Source organism: Biomphalaria glabrata, chromosome 18 (genome assembly GCF_947242115.1).
Source record: "Biomphalaria glabrata chromosome 18, xgBioGlab47.1, whole genome shotgun sequence".
NCBI lineage: Eukaryota > Metazoa > Mollusca > Gastropoda > Planorbidae > Biomphalaria > Biomphalaria glabrata.
Genome location: NC_074728.1, coordinates 10,499,386 through 10,521,684, shown reverse-complemented (window position 1 = coordinate 10,521,684; position 22,299 = coordinate 10,499,386). Strand labels below are relative to the sequence as shown.

Below are 22,299 nucleotides of genomic sequence, written 5' to 3'. Positions count from 1 at the left end.
TCGTTTCATTATCCACTAAATTAAAATATAAAAAGAGATTATCTTAACTTTCAGTCCTAATTAAAATGAAGAGAAATGTGTTTTTAAAACAAGACATTTTATTACATCCATAAAACAAATATCAAAACTACACATTTAATGCAGTCAATTTTACCAGTATACCAAAATGTTTATAAACAGTCTTGTTAAAAATACAGCCAACCAATAATTAAAAATTCAATGTTCCTGTAATCTGTTTTAAATCACGTCACTGACTGGGCTGAAATCTGTTTGGGTTCCTTGGCATCTTTGCTAGTCTGGGATTTTTCTGCTTGTTCCTTAGGACAAAAAAGGTACAAGAATGTAAACGATGTTGACATTTGATGAATTCTAAATGTGTACAAAGTAAACAGCATGAGCTGTATTGTTTTGTTTTGAATGGGTTAGCAGAATAGTTTTACTAACCCTTATGTGCTATAAAATTGTTGTAAGAAAGCATAAACTAAAGAGAATACTTAGCCTAAACTAATCACTTCATTGTTTTAACTTTTTAAAGGTAATTACAATTTCCCAAAGTAAACATCAATCACAGGCTTCATTGCTGTATTATTTGTAGGCTGTCATCACCAATTTAAAACTTTACAGCCATCACTTAACCAAGAAACAAACAAAATGCATAAAGAAATAAGGTCACGGGGTTAAAATTGTCCACACATAATTTATTTCTATTCTGATAGCTCTTATTATTATTATTGCTTCTGTATAGCACAATTTCTATGCTCGTAATAGCATGCTCAATGTGCGGTGGTCCAATTTTTTGTGTGGACCAGGTTGGTTTTGGTCTTGCCATGAAGTGAAACAGGCAAGCAAGCACAACTCATCTTAAGTCAAATTTTATTTCTTAGTCTGCTTGAAGATTTGTGCACATAAGTCCTTAAAAATTCTTTCTGAAATAAAAATTTAGAAGAGACCCCTCACTGCAATGAATTGATCATCTGTACAAATTTTATCCAAAAGGCATGAAAATCTTGTAGCATTACATTTTTTTTTAAAGTTTTGATCAGGCAAAAGGAAAAATAAAATCTTTTTCAGTGGATTAAATTCTTTTTACACCTTATTAAATTTGGAGGGCCACAGAAACAGATGGCCATTACATCATCAGCCCTATAGATTGCAAGGTCTGAAAGGGGAACTTCAATTAAATTTGTTGAGAATAATTAAAGTATTGAAGCAAAAGCTCTTTATCATTGCCCTACGTGCCAAAAGCAACTCTCTTACTTCTCGTTAAACCTTGAGCAGGTTTGATATTAAGATAATTTAAGATGACACTATAACCCAATGATAACATACCTGTAACAAAGCACTTCTCTTTCTCTGATAGTGCTGCCAGTGCAGAAGCTGCTGGTCATCTATGAACTTAGCACACTGAGAATTGACCAGCTCTTTGCGGAAGTGTTCATACTGAAGCAACTCTAACATATGAAGACATTGGGGGTATCTGAAATGTAGAACAAGTTTTTTCAACAGATTTATCTGGGGTGAAAAAAAAAGTATTTAGATCACAGCTAGGCCTGTGTAACTATTGTTATAGCATGACTAGGAATTAATTATTTGTTTCGGTTAATAGGGGAAGTTTTTACTTAGTGACAATGACGTGACTTAAAACAAGGATAAGGATGGGAGCAGATGATTTAAAGCTCATCTGTTTCTATGGCTGATAATAATAAAAGGGGAATATGTCAAGAAACCTAGTTGGCTACACTCTGGGGCATCCTTAAAATTCAGATATCTAATTTGAAAAAAAGGTTTGTGAGAGATTCGTATGAGGCTATAGAGTTAGTAAAGGATATTGAATAAATATTGATCACACTTTCATCACACGTTATGATTCAATTAGCCACTTAACCATCAAGATAATAGTAGTCTGAGGAATATTTTTAGAAGCCACACTAAGGTCTACTCTGTAGTTTTTATAATTATAGTATAAGACTGAAATAAAAACATCTCATTCCTATACTAACCCATCAGGATATTAAAGGTTTAAACTGGTCAAACAAAACCATGATATCAGTGTCAATTTTAGGGAGGCAACTCAGCGATGAGTGTCAAGTAAGATAAAAGTATACTTTTTAAAACAGAGAATGATGTGTAGAGGATTCTTAAGACGAAACAATAACAGGGGTTTTTTATAAAGCATTTTATCATATTACTCTGTCTGTCTGATAAAAATTTTACACTTTATTTTTCCCACACCCTATCTTGGATCAAGTTGAAATTTTGCACAATTATTTCTTGTACCTGACAAAACAAAAATCAATAAAAAAAAATAAATAAATAATTAACTTGATAGACCAATGCACATTCAAGTTAAATGCCTAATTGCTGTTACAGTTCTTTCTGCTATTCTCTGTTTAAGGGCCCCCTCGCCATTATAGCACCAACGATACAATTTAACAGTGTTGCCTTATCTATTAGCCAGAAAGAAACTTTTGTCTCTCTTCAAAACAATGATGTCTTGTCCCTGTTTCATATGATATTAACCAACAATGTGGTACAGGGGCAGAGTTAAAACAATATATTTTGGTATATGTGTACTTTAAGATTGCAAACTGTGCATTTTATGTTTCCTTGTAAATGCACAAAGTATGGCAACATGTTTACTTACTTGAGAAATTTAGCATATTTTGGTTCCTTCCAATAAAGCAGATATTTGAGGTAGTTAATAAAGTTTTGGTCCTTAAAATAACCTCGTTGTGCCAGAACTAAGAAAATAAAAAGCAATTACATCATTCCTAACATTGTAAAAAAGTCCTCTTATTTAATTAAAATTGATTGTAAGTATACATTCTTTAAAAAACAACATAACTTACAATTCAAATAATTTGGATTTGCTAGACACTGTACAAATTCCAATTCAATTTGAAATCTTGTTCTCTGTTGTTCTTCAGATTCTAAAGTTGGACACAAATAAACTAGTTGAAATTAAACTTGGATACATATCGAGTAGGACATAAGACTTTAAAAAATATGCATAGATGTTATTAACCCTTTTGAGGCGGTGGCTTTGTGCACATTTGGTGCCAAGAAGACAGAGCACTTTTTACAAACTGAACACTTCTATTACCAAAAAATTCATAACAAATAAATAAATAAACTAATTAATTTACATAGACAAAACTATATATCATAGATATTGAAGAGAAATGACTGAGCTAATAATCTAATATAATCCCATAAAATCCAACTGAAATATTAACCTTTAATTTAAAAGTCTAGCTAATTCACATAATTTATGCACAGAAATTTACAAACAAAATTTTTCAAAACTGAATAGAATAAAAAATTTAAGAGTTTTTAAAGAAGTTTTAGGCTTGAATAAGTCCTAATACTTGTGTTTGGGGAAACTAAACCTTCAGACACTTCTGTCACATTATTCTACAACTTTTCTCTCTCCTCTCCCTGCCCCCCCCCCCTCACAGTATCATGGAAATAAACCCCTTCATTTTGGCCACAATGACAGCCACCAATTTATGACCCAGGGATCTTCTTGTGAGCTATTTGTTGGTCAGAAAGTTGGCATCATATTTATTAGTTTGATAACAGCATTTTTATATGTATGGGCTAATAGCATTTGAGACTTCTTTTTCCTGCTCTTTACAAAACAGTTCAGCATTTCAGTGAAATTATCAATTCTAAAATACTGGATATTGACTGTTAAAGTGTTCAACTTACATACATTAAGGAAAACTGTTCTATAAGATTTATAACTGTAACATAGGTCTAAATCTATTTTTTAATTGGTTGAATTAGCCAGGAAAACCAACGACTTAGCAGAGTTAAAGTCATCGATCTAAAGCCCTCCTAAATACTGCCCTCATTATTATTAGGGCTATCAAAGTCAATGAGTATGCTTTCATCAATTTCCCCGTCTGACATGTTGAAATTTTCACCTATCACCAGCTAACTTCAAAAAAATCAATTACAAACAAATTATCCTATAAAAACAGCGAAGGAAGCCGCCCTTAAAGTTTATGGATGTGCAAAATAGTACGAATTAATCTGACTGGCTGTTACAAACACTTGCTAGCCAATCCTGTAGTTGGAACTATCGTGGCCGATAGGTAGGCCTTTCGTCTTTTTCGACAAACTAGACTGGGCCAATAGATTGGCCGTGCCGTATCAAACGGGTTAAGTTATTTTGTAAACATTAATTGTGTGTTCTTAAAAATAGTTTGATAACACCATTTTTATCTCTACTTATTTATATATGTATAGGCTAATAGCATAATTTTTTATACAATCGCTAGCCTAATCCATAAGTCATATTTGACCTAACATTGGTTGACATGAAACAAGTAAGATGAGAGTGTCTCGCTGGCTAAGCCGGAAGAGACACACCCCCAGATCAAAAGTTAAAAAGTTGGAAATTAATAGTAGATTAGTAGTAAATTTCTGGCTCAAAAATCTGATTTCATTTATATTTATGAACTTCACTTGTTTAGAATGTAAATATTGATGAAATAAAAAAACTATCAGGTCTAGAGCTACGAGAAATGTCAGAGGGGTGTGGACAAAATGATAACAGAAAATAACAAAATATTTTAAAAGTGGGATCAAAATCGTCTGAAACAATTTTTTTTCCAAATGCGCTTTAAAATTCATGTCATGTGTTTAATACACAAAAACTATTTGAATATATCCCAAATATTAGGTCTTACATGGCCCGAAGTGGTTTTACGTCTATGACGAAATTTCTTTATCAAAAACTGTAAATCCCATATATAGACAACAATGCTAACCGTATTTTCAACTTTTCAATATGATGCGCATAAGATATCACGATACAACTTGGTAGAATTATAGCCAGGCATGATATCTAGCATGAAAAAAGAAATATTAATGTTCAGGCATTTTTCTGGACCCTGTATTGCTAAAAACAAAAAAGGGGTATTTTTGATAATAAATTTTAAAATGATAAATAACTTTTTAAAAAAAATTGTAATTAAGAATTAATTAGAAAGGCCAATTTGTCTATAGTAATCGATAACACAACTAAAAAACTTCTTACATTTTATTCAAAACGCAATCTCTAAATTATCGGCCTTTTTTACTTTTCCAGGTTTTTTTCACCTAGCTATATAATTATAATATTCTAGATCTAAATCAAATTAATCTAGACTAGATCTAGATCAGCAGATCTAGATTTATATAGAAATATAATATATATATTATATATAGATCTAAAATAATCTGAAACTATATGTTTCCCCTAAATTTCTAGATTCTAGAATTTTAAAATAAAAAATATAATAAAACAATATATTAATAAAAGATCTAGATTCTAGAATATTCTAGATCTAAATATTCTAATGACTAAAAATGATATTCATCATAGATCTAAATCATATTGACAATAAATAATAATATAAAATGTCTCTTATAAATTATATCATAATTCATTTTTTTTTATTTATAAAAATTATTGTTGAAATAATTTAGATTAGAAACTGAGAATATGATTATCTAGACTCTATATATAATATAGAATTATAGATCTAACTGTGAAAAGTGTGAGTTTAAATTTAATAAAGTCAAAGTTTTAAAGATTAGATCTAGACTAGATAACTTAATTATTTTTTAAAAAATTAAAGTTAAATTTAAAGTTAAAGAATAAGATTATTTACCAAACCGTTTTTCTTTTCTGTCCATTTTATAAAAAAAATGTCACTTAAGTGATTAGATCTAAACTATATATAAATTATTAAAGTAGAATCTAGTTTATAGATCTATCTATTTAGATGCTAGATTCTAAACTGAATGGATAATCGATCTAGATTTTCATTATGTACATTCTAGGATCTAGATCTATTTGTAAACAATCGCACATTATAAGCCTATCTCAACCTATTTACATATATATAATAACGCTTACAAGTTTGGAATAGCCTCCCTTGCTTTTCCGAACGTTATTATATGATTTCGCCAAAAAGTAAATAAACCTAAGAATAAGTTTTTATTTATTTTTTAAGTTATTTTCATCAAAATATTAAGTGGTTAAATGGTTTGTGCTTGATTGAATCGAGTTTATTTATGGGTTTTTTTTCCGTACGAGCTAGATCTAAAGTAATAATTTACTGAATAGCCTACGAGTAATCTATCTCATGACTCATCTGTCACTTGACTTTGGTCGTAAACGTATGGGTACTGTGACAGTTCGCGTACGCCGTAATCCAGAATCCCTCTACTTGTACCAGACAGCTATTATTTATTACTATTATACATTATCACTACAATATCAAAAACCCTTTAAAATTTGACCAAGCCGCCAAAAGGAAGGACTTCTTCCAGACTATTCCAGAGGCTATGAACTATAAATTGACTATTCACCAATCCCTTTATCAACCATCAATATATAAAGATGTAGGCTACCGGTAGGCCTAATAGTAATAACTACAACGACGTCATCCCGTCAAGCAAAACAATCAAGTCTGCAACACTTTCGCCACACACAAATCTATTTGCTTGCAGGGCTCGCCCTTACAAATTGCCGGGCCCAATTAAATGGACTCTTGCTAGGCCACTCTGGGTTGTTGTTTTTTCAATAATAACTATTACTATTAGGCCTAATTATATCATTATGTAAACATTTATTATACAACATGCATAGGAAGCAACTCAAATGCAATAGGCGCCATTGAGTTAATTATAGCTACGCCAACTTAATGTGTTAACCTTTTAAGTCCTACTGTAATAACGGAATATTTCAAATGAAATACACTCTCCCATACTTTCAACACCCAATATCACAACACTTAAATAAACATTCGCAATTATTTTTACTAACTCTATTGGAAGACAAGCAAAAAAAAAAAAAAGCATGTTTACAGTCATTATCGCAATACTGAAAGATTTGTTTATTCTTTCGATATTACTATTTATTTAACTAATTGATTCCTTTTTTTTAATTGATTCGTGTTTTGTTTGGAACAATGAAAAATTTTGCAAAAGTTTCAACTTCATCCTAGAACGGGAAGTGGGAGAAATAACGTGTTTGAAATTTTTACCGGACACAGTAAGCTTTTTAAAATTAGCCACATGGCTCAGAGGATTGCTAATCGCAAAGATAAAAGACATCACCAAAAACTCAGAGAAAACTAGACGATATTGCAGTACCCGTGCCTTGTGTGTAATTGGCTTTTCAAAGCGAATATCGTTGAGCAGGAAGCTGTCTCCATAACGATCTGTCACTGGCAATGTCTGAAGCTTCTTCCCAACTGATCTCCACTGCTATGAAGTCCTCAATGAAGCTGTGGCGCCAGGTTATACGAGGACGTCTCTGTTTGCGCTTTCCTCGTATTGACCTCCATTCATTGCAACCCTTTGTTTACGTAGTTCATTCATTGGGGGGAGGAGAGGGAGAATTTGAAAATCCCCCCCCGGACCCCCACTTGATGGGGGCCCCCAAATGATTGCTTTTTACATTAAAAATTATATATTATGCAAAATGTAGAGGCCCCCAAAGAGCTACGCCCCTGTTCATTCTGTCGGAGAACTTGTCCAGCAACCCTAATGTGACGCCTTGTCACAACCTCTTTCAGTGGTCGAGTCTTTGTTCGGCATAGGATTTACTTATTCGAGAGTATAACTCTGTAACTGACTCCTAAGATCCGTCTGAACCATCTAAGGGCTCAAATGAACTGAAATGAGTTGCTATTATAAAATAAGAACAACAAAAAGTAATGTGAGATATAAACAAATTTTTATTTTTAATTCCTTTTTTATTTACAAGATGTGTGAAGAAAAAAATGTTTATGTTACGGTCAGTGTGCAAAGTCGAGTAAACTAAATAGAAATACTTAGGCTAAGATTATTGAAATGAAATTAGTTATGAGTTTTCGTTCCTTCTTCTTTAGTAACGTTTATGCCCCTTTCAGACCTTACGATCTACTGGGCAGATCATGAAAAGGTCTTATGTTTCTGTGGCCCACGGTAAACGAGGGTGTCATGTGGCCAGCACAACGACTAATCTCCTTTACGTTTCCTTAACTAATGTCAGGTACTCTTTCGAGCTGGATGAACTCAGAGGCGCCCAAATATCCAGAAATTAGAATCCCAGACTTCACAAACGTTTGAACAGGGGATCCTTGGTTTAAATTCACAAGCGCTGTAGCCTACCACTCAGATACCGAGCCTCCAATAACGTGCATAAGTCATAACCAAATCTCGCAGCACAACTATGTGTAGACATGTTTCAGTTAAAAATCTAAAAATATCTTCAGTTCTGGTCGCCCTGCCACTTGAGTACAAACAAGTGACTCTCGTAAAAAAACTTTGTAACAGACTTCAACAACACAAGGAATTTACTTCTGCATGGACACTAACAGTAAGAAGGTAACGTCTACATCTTGTCGCCTTGTAACGTCATTCTTTAACAAGAAAAATATGCAAAATACTTTTAACAAAAAAACAACACAGCTTTTATTTGTAATAGATCTAGACTAACAATAATAAATCAGTGCGATTAGAAATATTTTTACCAATTGTTTTAGTTTAGCGCAATTTCAGGCTTTTAGCTTTCTTATTCTGATCCTATTCCTTGAGTGGACCAGTTGGGAAAGGAGGAAGGGGGAGAAGAAGGAGGTTTGAATGTGTGAAGGTGATCGCTTTTTAAATGCATTTTATTTTTAAAAATTGTACGACTTGAATTCGAACTCGAGAGCTCAAGCCAATGCACTAACCACTGTGCCAGCGAAGTGCTTATGATAAAAAGAAGGTTTTATAGTTATCTATTGTTAGTTTTAATTTTTAATTGGCGACCTAAGTCTCTACACAAAGTATAAAGGAAACTAGTTCAAGTCATACCACCACACCTGTCAAGTACAAATTCTTTTCATAGTTCAATACCGAACAAAATAATTAATCACCAATAATTGGTTAATATTTTATTTTATTGATTCTTGTGTTGTCAGGTAAAAGAAATAATTTTACAAAATTTCCACTTGATCCCAGAATGAACGTCGGAGGAATAACGTGTTCAAACGTTTTACCAGACAGAGTGAGTTGATATAAGATTTACCAGACAGAGTGAGTTGATATAAGATTTACCAGACAGAGTGAGTTGATATAAGCTTTGTAAAAATACTTTCCCACGGCTCTCTAATACCACCGTAAGACCGCTGTCACACCACACGGTTATGACCGTGCACAAAAAAAGGACGAGTTTTTGTCCTAACGTTGTACTCTTCACTTTGGGCGGGATTTCGATATTTTCGATACAAATCATCGACATATGAATAATTGTATTTGATGTGAGTCATGTGTATAATCAATAGTACATAAGTGTCAACTGTGTGGTAGTTTTACTGCTGTGGTACAAGTCTTTAAAAAATTCGGTTATTTTTTAAGCAGCCCATGAATCAAAAGGGAGAAGTAGAATTATTCCACACACTCTTTGTAGATTTGATGAATCAATAACATAATTCAATCTTCCAAGATACTGAAAAAAAAAAAAGCAGACTAGGAATACCTAGGCAACAAAATAATTAAACAGGACTCTGTCATAGCAGTAAAACTGAAAAAAAAAAGCATAAATTTAATAGGGACCTTGATTTCAGTGGCAAGACACAACTGTTGTAGGCTACCATTACGGCAAAATGTGAAAGCTCCTTTCTTCACAACATCAGGGGTGCATTTTTTTGCCTTACAGTTAAGACAGTGCAGTCTGCAAGCGGCCTAAATGGTTTTTTTTTTGTTCTTGTCTATCTCAAAGGAAAATATGTAGCCTATCAATTAAACACCAACAAATATTTTCTCTTGCACTTTGGGCTCCCAGTAATCATCACCTAATCCACTGTGATTCAGTTTGAGTTTGGTGTAGAATCCACTGTGGACATGATCGTCAGTTCCTGTATATCCCAGCATGATTGTCGTTGCCCCGCTGCTGCCCTTGCAGGTTGCTGTCGTGTAGAAGTATCGCGTCCACACATCGTCCAGGTTGTCTTTGTACTGCGTCGCCAGCGTCCACTCTCCGACTGAGACTTGCTTGGAACAACCGTGTGGGTGGGAAACTATCACGTTGAGATTGCGAGACACGCGGATCTCTGGGTTGTTCTTGGCGACATCTCGGAACTTCTCGAAGTCTCCGTTTATTTTTAAATAAAGTTCATGCCGACGTTTGCACATTTCAGAGAGCCTCTCCAGCAGTCCTTTGTCGCAGGTGACACATTTAAGCCAGCACCAATCCAGTTTCGGGTTTAGAGTCGCCATCTTCACCACAGTAAGGATAGTCTTTGGATTTCCGCCTCTGTCAGAGTCGAAGAACAGACGACATGATGCGCTTCTGGCCTCCTTGTTGTTGAACACGACATGGCGAGCCGTGATCACTTTAACCCAGCCAAACTCTGAGCTGAGTGAGTCAGAGTCTTTACAATTTTCACAAACACAAGTGTTTATTTGCTCCATTTCCTCTCTAGCCACGTGAGCTGCTTCTTGTTCAGCATCATAGTCAGGTCCTTCATGGTATTCTTTCCCGTCTTGGTACAACTCGTCATCTGATTCTTCATTGCCCCCGCCTTCTTCCGCAAGTGTCACCACCCACACTCTTCCGGTTCCGGTGGAGTTCATTTCTTCCCCTCTCATATCGGAAAATAAATACTTAAGACTCGTTCCTGGCCAAGTTGGCGGTCTTTTCTTGCTGACGTAGGTGCAGACAACTCTCACTGTCAGCTGAGCTGTCAGGTTAATGAATTTAAAGATGTCATCGTTTCTGTATCTCTCTGGGAGATGCTCAAGTCTAAATTGATCAATCGGGATAAAATTAAGATGATTCGGATTCTTGGAACAGTTTTTGAATTCACCGTGAAGATTCAATTCGCTACCTTCACTGTACTGTACTTCTATTTCACCTGTAATCAATTAAGGTAGAAAGTTACATGAAAGTGATAACTGATTACTTTCGACGAAAATCTCAATTATTACAATTCATGTATTAACTCACTGCTTCTTGGGTTATACTGTCTGAATGTAAGAAATCATTTACTTATAAAGAATTATCCTGTAGAAAAAAAAAGAATAAGCTTTTCTTATATGATAGATTATATTTAAGCAGCAAGGATAGTATTAGCCTCGGAAAATAAAAATGTTTATATAGAGGGTTGGGTTCAAAGGATGGCTACTAGATATTTTTGTGGGGACTGAAGGGTGGGTAGAGTAGAAAGGGGTTTAACTCCCCAGCATCTGACAAGATTTCCCCCTCCCTGCCTTTTTTAAAAATGTTACACACCGATCCGTTTTCCTAACATTCGCTTTGTTCCATTAATAAATTAAATCTACAAAAATTCAAGTCATTGACTGAGAAAAACTGAAGAAAACAACAGACATCGAATTCTCGGGCGTAGCCAGGAAAAGTTTGTGGTTAAACCTCCCCCTATCAGTTGCTAGGCTTCATTAATAAAGTGCTGTGAATAGCAGATTTATTAAAAAAAAATATAGCAGGATATGGAGCTTCCAAATATTGAAAAAGCGCTTGTCGCACCGAAAATAAAAAAAAAGAACGGTTTTGATTAAAGACCTTCTTCAGTCGCGAAACAACTATGAATCATCTCACAGAAATGAGAGGAATGCCAGGGCATTTGCTTTTCGAACAAAGTCGCCCACGCAGCAGTTCCCCACTCTCCAAGCAGCTAATATGTCCGGCAAGTACCGATATAAATATGTGCAGGATCTAGACGCGTGTGTGTAATTGCAAAAAAAAAAAAAGATTACCCCAAGAAAAAGAAAAAGGCTTCACCCATGCGTAATAAGAAATGGGTACAAAGAAAGTCTGTAGTAAAATCTGGTTAAGACCCCTCTCCAATTTCCTACCATGTGCTGAGCTCTGAATGCCACGCTGTACTCACGATCTAGATCAGCTAAGTAAAATGAAATAAACAAAATTTTTTATAGGAATAAGCAGATTTATGGATGGCACTGAGGATGCTAAATTTGGAAGAAAGACAGAAGGGAAAGCTCTCAATTATAACCTCAGTAACGGCTAACACTAAAATTAGTATTAAACAAGTGTCACTAATAGGCTGTCCAATTTAGTCTACTTACCCATTTGTATACACACACAGCCAACAAGAAGTATAATCTCTTGTAATGCAGTCTACAATATTAGAGCGAAATCACTCTGGCCTTGATCTATAAAAAATAATAATTATTATGATTAAAATAAGAAGAAGAAAAAGAAGATTATCATTGTCTGCCATATGGCAGTATTGCTGCAGACATGTGTCACAGTCTCAGATGACATTGTCTGTTATATGTTCACCTCAGACCATGAGGGTAAAAAGACACGTGAAACTCTTGATATAGAAACAGGAAGTAGAATGACTAAATTGACTTTTAAGTCAGTCAAGTGGACCAGTCAGTCAAGTAGTATCTTTTGGTCCAGTAGGACAGTAGTGACTTAGAGAGTCAAGTAGTAATTTTGAGTTAAGAAGTATCTTTTGGGCAGTCGAAGCCAGTGGTCACTTGAGATATGTATTTGTAGTAGTTATTATTCAGTACTACTATTATTATTAAGTATTTGTTACCCTCTGTGATGCGTACGTTACTTGAAGTCTGTTTTGAAGAGTTTGGCATGTTGGATATATTTGATACCGCTGTTATGCGGATGTGTTTCTTATTGGATTATGTAACCGACAAGGAGTGCAGTATTATTATTGTTATCAAATAAACTTTATATTTTGTCTGCTGAAACGGACTTAAGTCAATCTGTAGTATCTATGTTTGTCACGTGTTAAGTGTGACTCCAGGAAGCAAGAACCCAGCATTCTACGACATTCGCGACACACTAATAGTAACCAGTCCCAGGTGTAATATCAACACACATTCACACCACGTCAAACATCATCATTAACGGTTACACATGCCACGTCAGAAAATTCCTCCGAGACATTGCACAGAGGAGACTACAATTAATTTTGTTTTCCCCTTTAACGAAGCTCGACCCTGGCAGTGCCAGAGAATACAAAGTAGTTCATTTCTACGATAATAATAATATTGTATTATTAAGATGGATGAGTAGAAATGGTGCCCAATGATTGCAGCAGCGTATCTAGGGTGGGGGAAGGGAGAGCCAAATATGATAATCCCTCCCGGCTCCCCACTTGATGGGGCCCCCAAAATGAGTGTCCGAATTTTTTTTTTTACATTAAATATTACGCAATTATTTCTTGTTATGATGTCGAATGTCAAAATGCAAAGCTCCTAAAATAGATCGAGCTAACGGGCCCCCCTACGCCACTGGCCCAATACTTTTTCATGACATGGCTTTCCTTACATATGAAACGTACTAGACTATACTCAAATAGATCCGAGTCTAAATCTAGTGGATAAAGTTGTTATTATGCGCTAAGTACCCTCAGTAGCACTACCCAGTATGTAATAGCCTTAACTACATGTAAAAGTTACTTACATTTAATGAAGAAAGAATTGTCGTTAATTGACGGATCGAATTTCTAACGTTTAACCGAACGCTTGCTAAAATCTAAGTTTCAAAACATGGTCATCTGGGAGTGTTCAGGACTACACATCTGTCGCAGGATGAATCACAAGATGCTGACTCGGACGGACTTTACCTACAAGTATTTGATGCAATTGGAAATTCCCGCTGCCTATATGTCATTCTTTGTGTAGAGTTGGAGCCAGATCACTGTGTGTATTAGAAGGATATGTGATAACATAATGGACGTAGCCAGTTTTTTTTTTTTTTTTTTTTTTTTGGGGGGGGGGGGGGTAATTAAAAATATATATTTGGAAATCTTTTCGCTTTTCTGGAGTTAGTGAAATACATACCCCTAGTCTCGATGTCAGCTAAGTGACTGATTTTTTAAATTTATTTATTAAAGGGGGGTTTTAACCTCAAAAACCTCCTTGGCTACGCTCATGGAATTAGTTGACAGTACTTTTTAAAAAATTCATATCAACTTACCCTAACTGTCTGTCAGGCAAAAAGTTTGTATACGTTATTTCTCCCACACCCTATCAAGCTGAATTAGTCTACCTTATATGTCGTCGTCTGAGTCTTAGTGAACACAAACCTGAAAAATTGGTCGAGACCACAAAAAAAAAAAAAATAGATAACTATACAATCTTCTATGTTCATAAGCTTTCCACTAGCAGAGTGGTTATCGTGATGGCTTGAGAAGCCTGAAAAGGCTTCAGCCATGAGTTCGAATTCAGTTGTTCCCTTTTTTATTTTTTTTTATTGCCACTTCGGATCTATTACATATTGCATAGGCTAGGGATAAACCCGCTGGAATATGCTAAGCGAGTATGGAGAGTGTAGTTTTGCTTTTTTTTTTAACTAGAAGTAGAGTTTTAATTCCAAAATTCCCATCGGATACGCTAATGGAATTAAGTCACTCAGAGGCGGCCTTATGTGGTGGCTTGTGAGGCAACCGAACCTGTCCCCCATCGTACAAATATTCGTGGCCCCAATATGGCACTTGCCCAGGGTCCCGCTAAGGCCGCTATGCAGTCACCATTAGTTTTTTTTATTATTTTTATTAGAGGTGGAGGTAAAATTTTTATTGGAGGGGATTCGACCTCACCCCCCCCCCCTTCCATGGCTACTCTGAGTTGAACCTCAAAATAAGATCCTAAAGAGTAGACCTATAGCAAAATTAAAGCAAAACTACAGTCACCTAAATTCCCCTAATTTTTTGGTTGTTGGGTGGGGGAGGGCTTGTACGTCCATAAATAACATAGGTGGTAGGGAAAAAACGTAAGAACTTCTGCGCATATCAGAGAATTTAAATTCTATTTGTTTAATGAAATAGATTAGATTACTTACAGCGCTTTGTGTTAAGTGGGGGAGTGGATCTGTTACGCCGACTACCTTTAAGGTCGGAAAATGTGTACACCTTTGACATAAGGTCATCTCCCATACACTTGATCGTTTTTCTAGCAAGTTGAAATAAAGTGTAAGTATCCTGACATTGATTGGAAGCTCACTTATGAAGATATCTTTTTTTTTTTTTTTTTTCGCAGATCAACGTAAAGTGTATGTTTTAAAAAGGGACTATTGACTCACTTCAAAGATATGCCTGTATAGTGGGCTGAGCTTCTTGTGAAAAGTCTGCCTGAAAAATATATACATTTAGTAGTGCAGCTGTATAATTATCAATTTACTGAGTTTTCAGTTGTATGATATGTTTACATATCTGAGATCCTTGCGCGAGCAGGTATTCCCAGCATCTTTACAGTCCTCAGACAACGAAGATTGTGCTGGCTTGGACATGTTCGCCGGATGGAAGACAATCGCATCCCGAAAGTCAATCTCTAAATACAACTCGCGACTGGCTCAAGAAAAACTGATCGCCCCCACGTCCGTTACATAGATGTAATAAAACGAGACCTCAAATCAGTGAACATCAATACTGACCATTGGGAAGACATAGCTCTAGACCGCTCTAGATGGAGAGATACAGTGATCAAGAAACCTGTGGACAACGAAAAATCATGGGCCTCAGCGCAAGCCACCTTGACCTGCAATATATGTGGACGGGAGTGTCTCTCCAACATAGGGCTCTACAGCCACATGAAAAAGTGTTTGAGGTGAACAATAGTCGTTCTACGACTGAAGGAGGCCAACACATATAGAAAAAATGCTATTTCTACTAATATGGATGCTGTGTTTATAAATAGGTCTTGTCTTCCTATTTTGTGTTTTTTCCTGGCGTATTGGTGTCTGGTAAGTTGGTAACGCAAAGTTTATTCTTGTTTGAAATTGAACACACGAAAACTGAAGAAATTTTTATTCATTTTAAACATTTGACTACAATATACGACAATTTAAAACAAATTCTCCACAAAAATAAGTTTTATTTCTTTTAATTTGCAAATCCGGCATCTTGATAAGTTGTAAAGTTAAACAAGATTGTCTCCCCATTTCTTGGCACGTAGCTTGAGGCTCCTGAAATATATCGTTAGTCTAAATTAGTTTTTGTCTGTTGGAAGCAACCAAGAAACACAAAAAAAATACAATACCTCCTTTATACAACTTATAGTGCGATTATTCTTCTCTGAATAACAAATAAATAATAGATTTAATTTATTTTTTTTACCCCGCCCATTCCCCCTCCCGATAAAAAATCATGGTTAAAGGAATGTATAAATTTACTAGACTTTATAGACTAGACTTTATAACATGATAGCCCTCTAGATCTAGACTTTGAAGACGGTGCGCCAAAATTTTTTTTCAGCATTAGTTTATTAAACTCTTTTTTTTTGTTAAGTTCAAGATAAAGATTTTCTAGTTCTCTTACCAAATTTAACTTCCTATTTTTTCATGCGTTCAAAAATTATAACGGTCAAACTAGATTTTGCTAAGGGCGGATGACGATCTAGTAATTATTTTCCCAAAAACCCAACGATAAACATTGACTATCTAATATTTAGGAAAATCGTTAGAGCCATTTTTTGAGCATCACGTCCACCCATCCCTTGGAGCAGATTCCACTCCGAAAGTGTGACTATAATAGAGGTACTGTAATTTAAAAAGTGAATCACGATCAGTGGCCTATTAGAGAAACAAACAAAAAATGAGTCTAGATTAGCTGCGGATTGTAAAGAATATACAATAAATATACAATTAATCTAGATTAGCTGCCTCTTAAAAGCAAATAAAAACCTCGACAAAATTAGTTACCTATTAGGGAGAAATTTACAATAAGTTTAGGATTCTTGCCCATTTCAACCAAATACACAGTAAGTCTGGATTAGTTGCCCACACAAACAAATATACAATAAGCCTAGATTAGTGGCGTAATGCTAATTGAAACAAAGAAACAAAACAATGGCATTAGAAATGTTAAGAGATTGTTACAGAACAGAAAGACGCCTTACCACACTGTAACGCTACACCGTCGCTGCTAAAATGCCAAAAAGTTTGGTTAGGTATCGAACCTTCTAGGCCATTAATACTGTCTATAAAGTAGCCCAGGCCTGCGAAGTACGTTGATCTGAATCTGAAGAATGCACACAATTTACAAAATAGTGAACCAAATATTTCCTTGTATTTTATTGCATAGAGAATCTAAATTTCAAAACAAACTTGTATTAAAATAAGATTATTAAACATTATGAACTATTAGATCAAGACAAAAAAAAAGAATAGCCTTAAAAAAGGTTGCTTTTTTTAACGACAATTCTTCCTCCATTAAGCTGAGGACATTTTGTAAGAGCGATTATCTTTCAATAATTAATGAATGGTACTTTTAAAAAAATGAGGAATATTCTCCCCAATCCTTCCTCACCGAAAAAGAAAGCGCATGTATAAATCTAATCAGAGTATAGAATGTCCTAGTTTGGTGATACAGATCCAGGCAACATTAAAAGATGCTAGTCGCCAATAGAGTTTTGGATCTAGATATATGATATAGAGGATTCTAGTTTGGAGATAGGTCTATAATATTCCTGAAGGTCTATTTATTTATTTCAATCTTTAATGAAGATATGCGTATTCAAGATAAAGATTGTCCAGATTTCCAGGCCAAATTTAATTACTAGATTATACTAACCAGTACTTTAAAAAACTATAACTGTCAATCCAGCTAAAAACTATTTTTCAAAGGTATATATAAACTGTCAAATTTCTAGGAAAATCGCTAGAGTCCTTTTCGAGAAGCGTGTTTACACAGGTTTTTTAAATTTATATTTGACCTTTTGTTTTTCCAATGAAGAATATACAAAATGTCATAAACTAGCTATTGCTGAAGATATTTTTTATAGATTGAACTAAAATACAATTGGTATTAATAAGTTGGAGCGCGATTTCTTCAAGGGATTTCTTTCTACAAACTACTCTTAAAGATCTTTTTTGTCTGTAAAATAAATTTCTTTGAGTCCTGTGTGAGGTCCCCCACCAACTGGAGGCCCGATTCGGCTGCCTATTTTGCCTATGCCTAAATCTGGGCCCTGCAAAGGGTCTGGTGCTTCGATCCCCTCTCGTGCGCCTAAAGGTAGCAAGGAAACCTACTCCCAGATATCCCCTCCCTCCATAGGACCACAAAGAGATTGTCCAGAGCGCATTTCTTATCTTATATAATACAGACGTTACTTCAAAAAAGAAGATGATTACCTTCTATGCGTCATGCATTTAGTCATGCATATTAACCAATGACTTAAATTCTGCCAAGTCACTGGTTTTCCTGGCTAGCTCAGGCAACCCATTCCACGCTCTAATAGCACTAGGGTAGAAGGAGCATTTGTACAATTTTGTCCTAGAATATGGGACGAGGAGTGTACCTTTATCTTTGTGTCTTTCTGAGTATTTTATTAAATTTTGTTTTTGTTTTTGAAGATTATGGTTCAGTGTTTTATGTACAATTACTACTTTACTTTTGAGTCTTCTGTCCTGAAGGCTTTCTATATTTAGTGATTTTTCTAAAGGTGTTACTCTAGTCAAATGTGAATATTCGTTTGTTATGAATCTCACTGCTCTATTTTATGTCTGTTCCAGTTTCTTAATGTACTCATGAGTTAAGGGGTCCCAAACAGAGGATGCAAGGTTAAATAACATTTTAGTTTTTTATTCTTATTTGGTTTATAGAAATTTCTTTTAATAAACCCTAATGCTTTGTTTAATTTTTTGATAGTTTCATCAATTTAGCAAGCTTGTTTCATCAAAGGTACGCTTGACAAAATCAATTGAGAAGTAAGAAAAAGGTTAACATAAATGTGGTGCTAAAAATGTGAATCTGACAAAACATTTTTAAAAAATGATATTTGTGGTCTAATTAGAATAAAAAATAGAAGCTGGCCTGAAAAACTTACTTAAACCCATTAACTAGATCAGCAGCTTTTTGTAGGAAAGACAGAAGTGCCCTCATTGGTTCGTTGTAGATGTTGGCAGAGATCTGAAAGAAAGGCGGCTGGAGAATGTTCTTGGCTATGAGTGTCACATTGATGAGACATCCACAAAGTCCGCAGGCTGGCTGCTGGAGCTGACATTGTGTTTCATTCTTTCGTGGGTAGGAATCTCTGTCTTTCGGTTTGCTGTTTAGCCACGTCGTAGTGAGTGAATTGAAAATAGAAGTTAAATAAAAAAAAAAAGATTATTAAACACTGAGCGCTCTCATTGAGACATCGGGACACGTTAAAAAAAAACACCATAAGATCATATTAGAGCAGGAGTGACTTGATGGGTACCTAACATTAGTTGGGAAATAGTAAAGTCGGTTGGTCGTTGTGCTGGCCACATGACACCATAGTTAACCATGGTCCACAGAAACAGATGAACTTTATATCATCTGTCATATAGATCGCAAAGTCTGAAAGGGGAACTTTACTTATGAAAGATTATATATCCCGAAAGCTTGTAAGTATTCAATTTTCGTATTTAAGATAAATAATGGCTTTTAAATGAATTCATGACAGTTGTTGGCAACTGAAACTAAGAGTAAACGATCTGCAGAGTAGGGCATGCAGCTAGAGATCTGGGGTAAAAAAAAAAAGTTTTTTTTTAACTGCTGTCTCGCGAGAAATCGATCCCAGCCTCATTTTCGGAATTTAATGTCTCTGGAAAGTTTCGAATTCAACACCAGTGGGTTACCAAGCCATACGTGATCCTCCGCCACTTTTATCAGTACACAAGAATAATCATTATCATTGATGTCGAATGCTAAAAATGAAAGCTGTATCCTAAACTCTGGATGAGAAAAAAGGACAAAAAAGTGATTTGTGTACATAATAATATGCCAATGAAGATGTTCATACTAAAAGTTATTCAAAGTATTCTGCTATTTGTTATTCAGAGTTTTCTGCTATTCGTTATTTAGAGTATTCTGCTATTTGTTATTCAGAGTATTCTGCTATTTGTTATTCAGAGTATTCTGCTATTTGTTATTCAGAGTATTCTGCATTTTGTTATTCAGAGTATTCTGCTATTTGTTATTCAGAGTATTCAGCTATTTGTTATTCAGAGTATTCAGCTATTTGTTATTCAGAGTATTCTGCTATTTGTTATTCAGAGTATTCTGCTATTTGTTTAAAATTTTTACTTTTATTTGATTCTACGTTGCTAAAGAAGCGCAAATAGATTTTCAATGTTTCTAAAAATGTATACACCATGGACTTCCCTTCACTTTATGGACATCTTTCACAATACGTTGTTTCATCTTGTCGAACTTTGTAGGCTATTTGTGTTTATATTCTTTCACAAAGTCTATGTTGTTGATAATGATGCTATTATGTAGTATATAGCGCCTCCTTCGTTGTCGAAGATGAGCACATTTCTCATTTCCTATGGACTCGAAGATGACTGTAAAGTCCAATCCTCGCTTTAAATAGCCGGCCGCATACGTGGCATGGGTAGGTTTGGTCAGTTGCAGATAGGCCTTTTTCTTCTCTCAGCTTTTTGTTAGTTCGGCGCTCTATCGCCCCGGGCACTCTTCTTGCTTCAAATCTTGAGAATCCGAGACTCACAGCTTCACGCCATAAGGAGCGATCGAGAGCTAGTGCTTCCCAGTTGTGAATGTCGATATCGCATTCCTTGAAGGAGCTCTTGAGAGTGTCTTTATAGCGCTTGTATTGACCTCGCTGGGAGCGCTATGTAGTATAGTAGAAATATAAATGAGTTTGCTTCTGTTTATAATTTTAAAACTTATTCAAAAATTTCGCTATAAAAAGTATATTATTTTAGTTATCAAATAAATATTGTTTTTCATCCTTTTCTTAGTTTTCTGTAGTGATGGGCAAAAGTTCACTAAAAAAATTTAAAACATTTAGTGGGGCTATATTTTGAAATTCATGATAAACCTTTAGTTTAACTACTTTATTTTAGTTGAAACTTAGTTTAAGTTTAGCTGTTTAACTCTTTCTCTGCGTAATTATTTTCATCGTTCCGATAGAATTATTCATTTTGCTCATTTGTATTTCACTATCCTTTTATGATTAAACTTCAATAACTTTTTTGTTTGTTTATCAGAAAATATTTTATTTTGTATCAAATTATAAGGGAATGCATGCTTTTTTTTTACGTTACAATTACCTATCCCTTAGCCTGTTGGACCGTTGGGGCACCAAGCAAGACTTGTCGACCGTCTTTCTCCATTCTTCCCTGTCTTTTTGCCCTTTTTTACAGAACACAAATTTAAGTTTATAAATCCAGAAATCAATTTAGTTTAGTAGGGTCAAATCAACGTTGGCAGCGTCAATTAGGAGTGAAAGAGTTAATTCCAAATAAAAAAAAAAACATGTCTATAAAAATAATCAACTAAATCATAAATGATACGCCATATAGATAAACGAATAGTTAATAGTTTTAAGTAACGATATGCTAATACCAAATATTGCCATAAAGAATAACAGAAATATAAATATTATATCATTATATTCTACCATTTATCAAGTCTACTTTGTGCTGATGAAGCCGATATGAATCCTACTACAACCACGAACAGCAACCAGCGTTGTATCATTTTGTTTCATATAGTTTGTAGCTTTTCCACAGAATGATTGACACAGACCTGCTCATGGCTTGGTGTACACCACTTGTATTATCGATCTGATTGATCTCACATTAACGCTCAGGCACATAAAAAGGGACATAATTGAAAACTGATAGGTCAAAGATTTACAGAGAAAACTCAGAGACATTAAAATGTAATGTGTAGAAACTTAAGTTCTATGTCATCCTGTAGTGAATCAGGACTTCTGATGTTTATAATCGTTAGTAGAGCTGTCCCTCTATACTACGAGTCACGACTTCTGATGTTTATAACCACTAATGAAGTTGTCTTCCAACAAACGTGGCCTACATGTAGACACAAAGAAATGGTATAGTACACAGGGGAGGCAGAGGCGTGGCTAGGGTGAGGGGAGGAAGGGGAGAATTACAAAAATCCCACCGGGCCCACACTTGAGGGGGGCCCCCATATGAGTGTTTTTTACATTAAATATTAAATATCATGCGAAATGCAGGGGCCTCCAAAGAGGTCAAGCCCCCCCCCCCGGCCCCTAAATGATGGCTAATTCCTATAAACGCCACTGAGTGAAGGGGCTGTTAGAAAATGTGACCTTTTAAAAGCGAAAGGCAGAACAAGTTGATTTGAACCCGGCACCCCCCATTCGGAAGCCAAGCGCTGTACCACTCAACCTCCAGGCCCCTGAACTATAAAAGTTTTGTGTTTGTTTTCGTTTGACCAAAACCACAATTGGAGTTGGATTAGGAATCTCAGCGAACTTAAGTTTTTGTTTCTATGTTTCTATAGACATAATTTTATTTAATCTCACAAATTACAAAATAATTAATTACGTCCTAAATATATTCCA

At 35.1% G+C, this 22,299-nt stretch overlaps 3 protein-coding genes across 6 annotated transcripts; all 3 read right to left on the bottom strand.

Annotated features, from left to right (window-relative positions):
- Positions 1-78: 78 nt before the first annotated feature.
- Positions 79-5,901, bottom strand: LOC106068779 (mediator of RNA polymerase II transcription subunit 31-like). Of its 3 annotated transcripts, none has more exons than XM_013228249.2 (5): positions 5,664-5,901; positions 2,850-2,930; positions 2,645-2,741; positions 1,330-1,477; positions 79-317 (listed from the first exon to the last, which is right to left on the bottom strand). In XM_013228249.2, the coding sequence occupies exons 1-5, from the start codon at positions 5,686-5,688 to the stop codon at positions 243-245; spliced, it is 426 nt and encodes a 141-aa protein (XP_013083703.2). In that variant the 5' UTR covers positions 5,689-5,901; the 3' UTR covers positions 79-242. The 3 variants fall into 3 exon arrangements, with proteins under 3 accessions (XP_013083703.2, XP_055872778.1, XP_055872776.1); XM_056016803.1 differs by lacking the exon at positions 5,664-5,901 and adding an exon at positions 4,311-4,388; XM_056016801.1 differs by lacking the exon at positions 5,664-5,901 and adding an exon at positions 3,026-3,068.
- A 1,818-nt stretch (positions 5,902-7,719) lies between these two features.
- On the bottom strand, positions 7,720-14,068 carry LOC129923892 (uncharacterized). 2 transcript variants are annotated; one of them, XM_056016797.1, is made up of 4 exons: positions 13,955-14,068; positions 13,439-13,675; positions 12,073-12,159; positions 7,720-10,883 (listed from the first exon to the last, which is right to left on the bottom strand). In XM_056016797.1, the coding sequence occupies exons 3-4, from the start codon at positions 12,074-12,076 to the stop codon at positions 9,769-9,771; spliced, it is 1,119 nt and encodes a 372-aa protein (XP_055872772.1). In that variant the 5' UTR covers positions 12,077-12,159; positions 13,439-13,675; positions 13,955-14,068; the 3' UTR covers positions 7,720-9,768. The 2 variants fall into 2 exon arrangements, with proteins under 2 accessions (XP_055872772.1, XP_055872773.1); XM_056016798.1 differs by lacking the exon at positions 13,439-13,675.
- Positions 14,069-15,767: 1,699 nt separating this feature from the next.
- On the bottom strand, positions 15,768-21,528 carry LOC106051220 (cobalamin binding intrinsic factor-like). Its single transcript, XM_056016800.1, has 4 exons — positions 21,367-21,528; positions 18,802-19,023; positions 16,873-16,994; positions 15,768-15,940 (listed from the first exon to the last, which is right to left on the bottom strand). Exons 1-4 carry the CDS (start codon positions 21,444-21,446, stop codon positions 15,858-15,860), a joined length of 507 nt encoding a protein of 168 aa, XP_055872775.1. The 5' UTR covers positions 21,447-21,528; the 3' UTR covers positions 15,768-15,857.
- Positions 21,529-22,299: the final 771 nt, after the last annotated feature.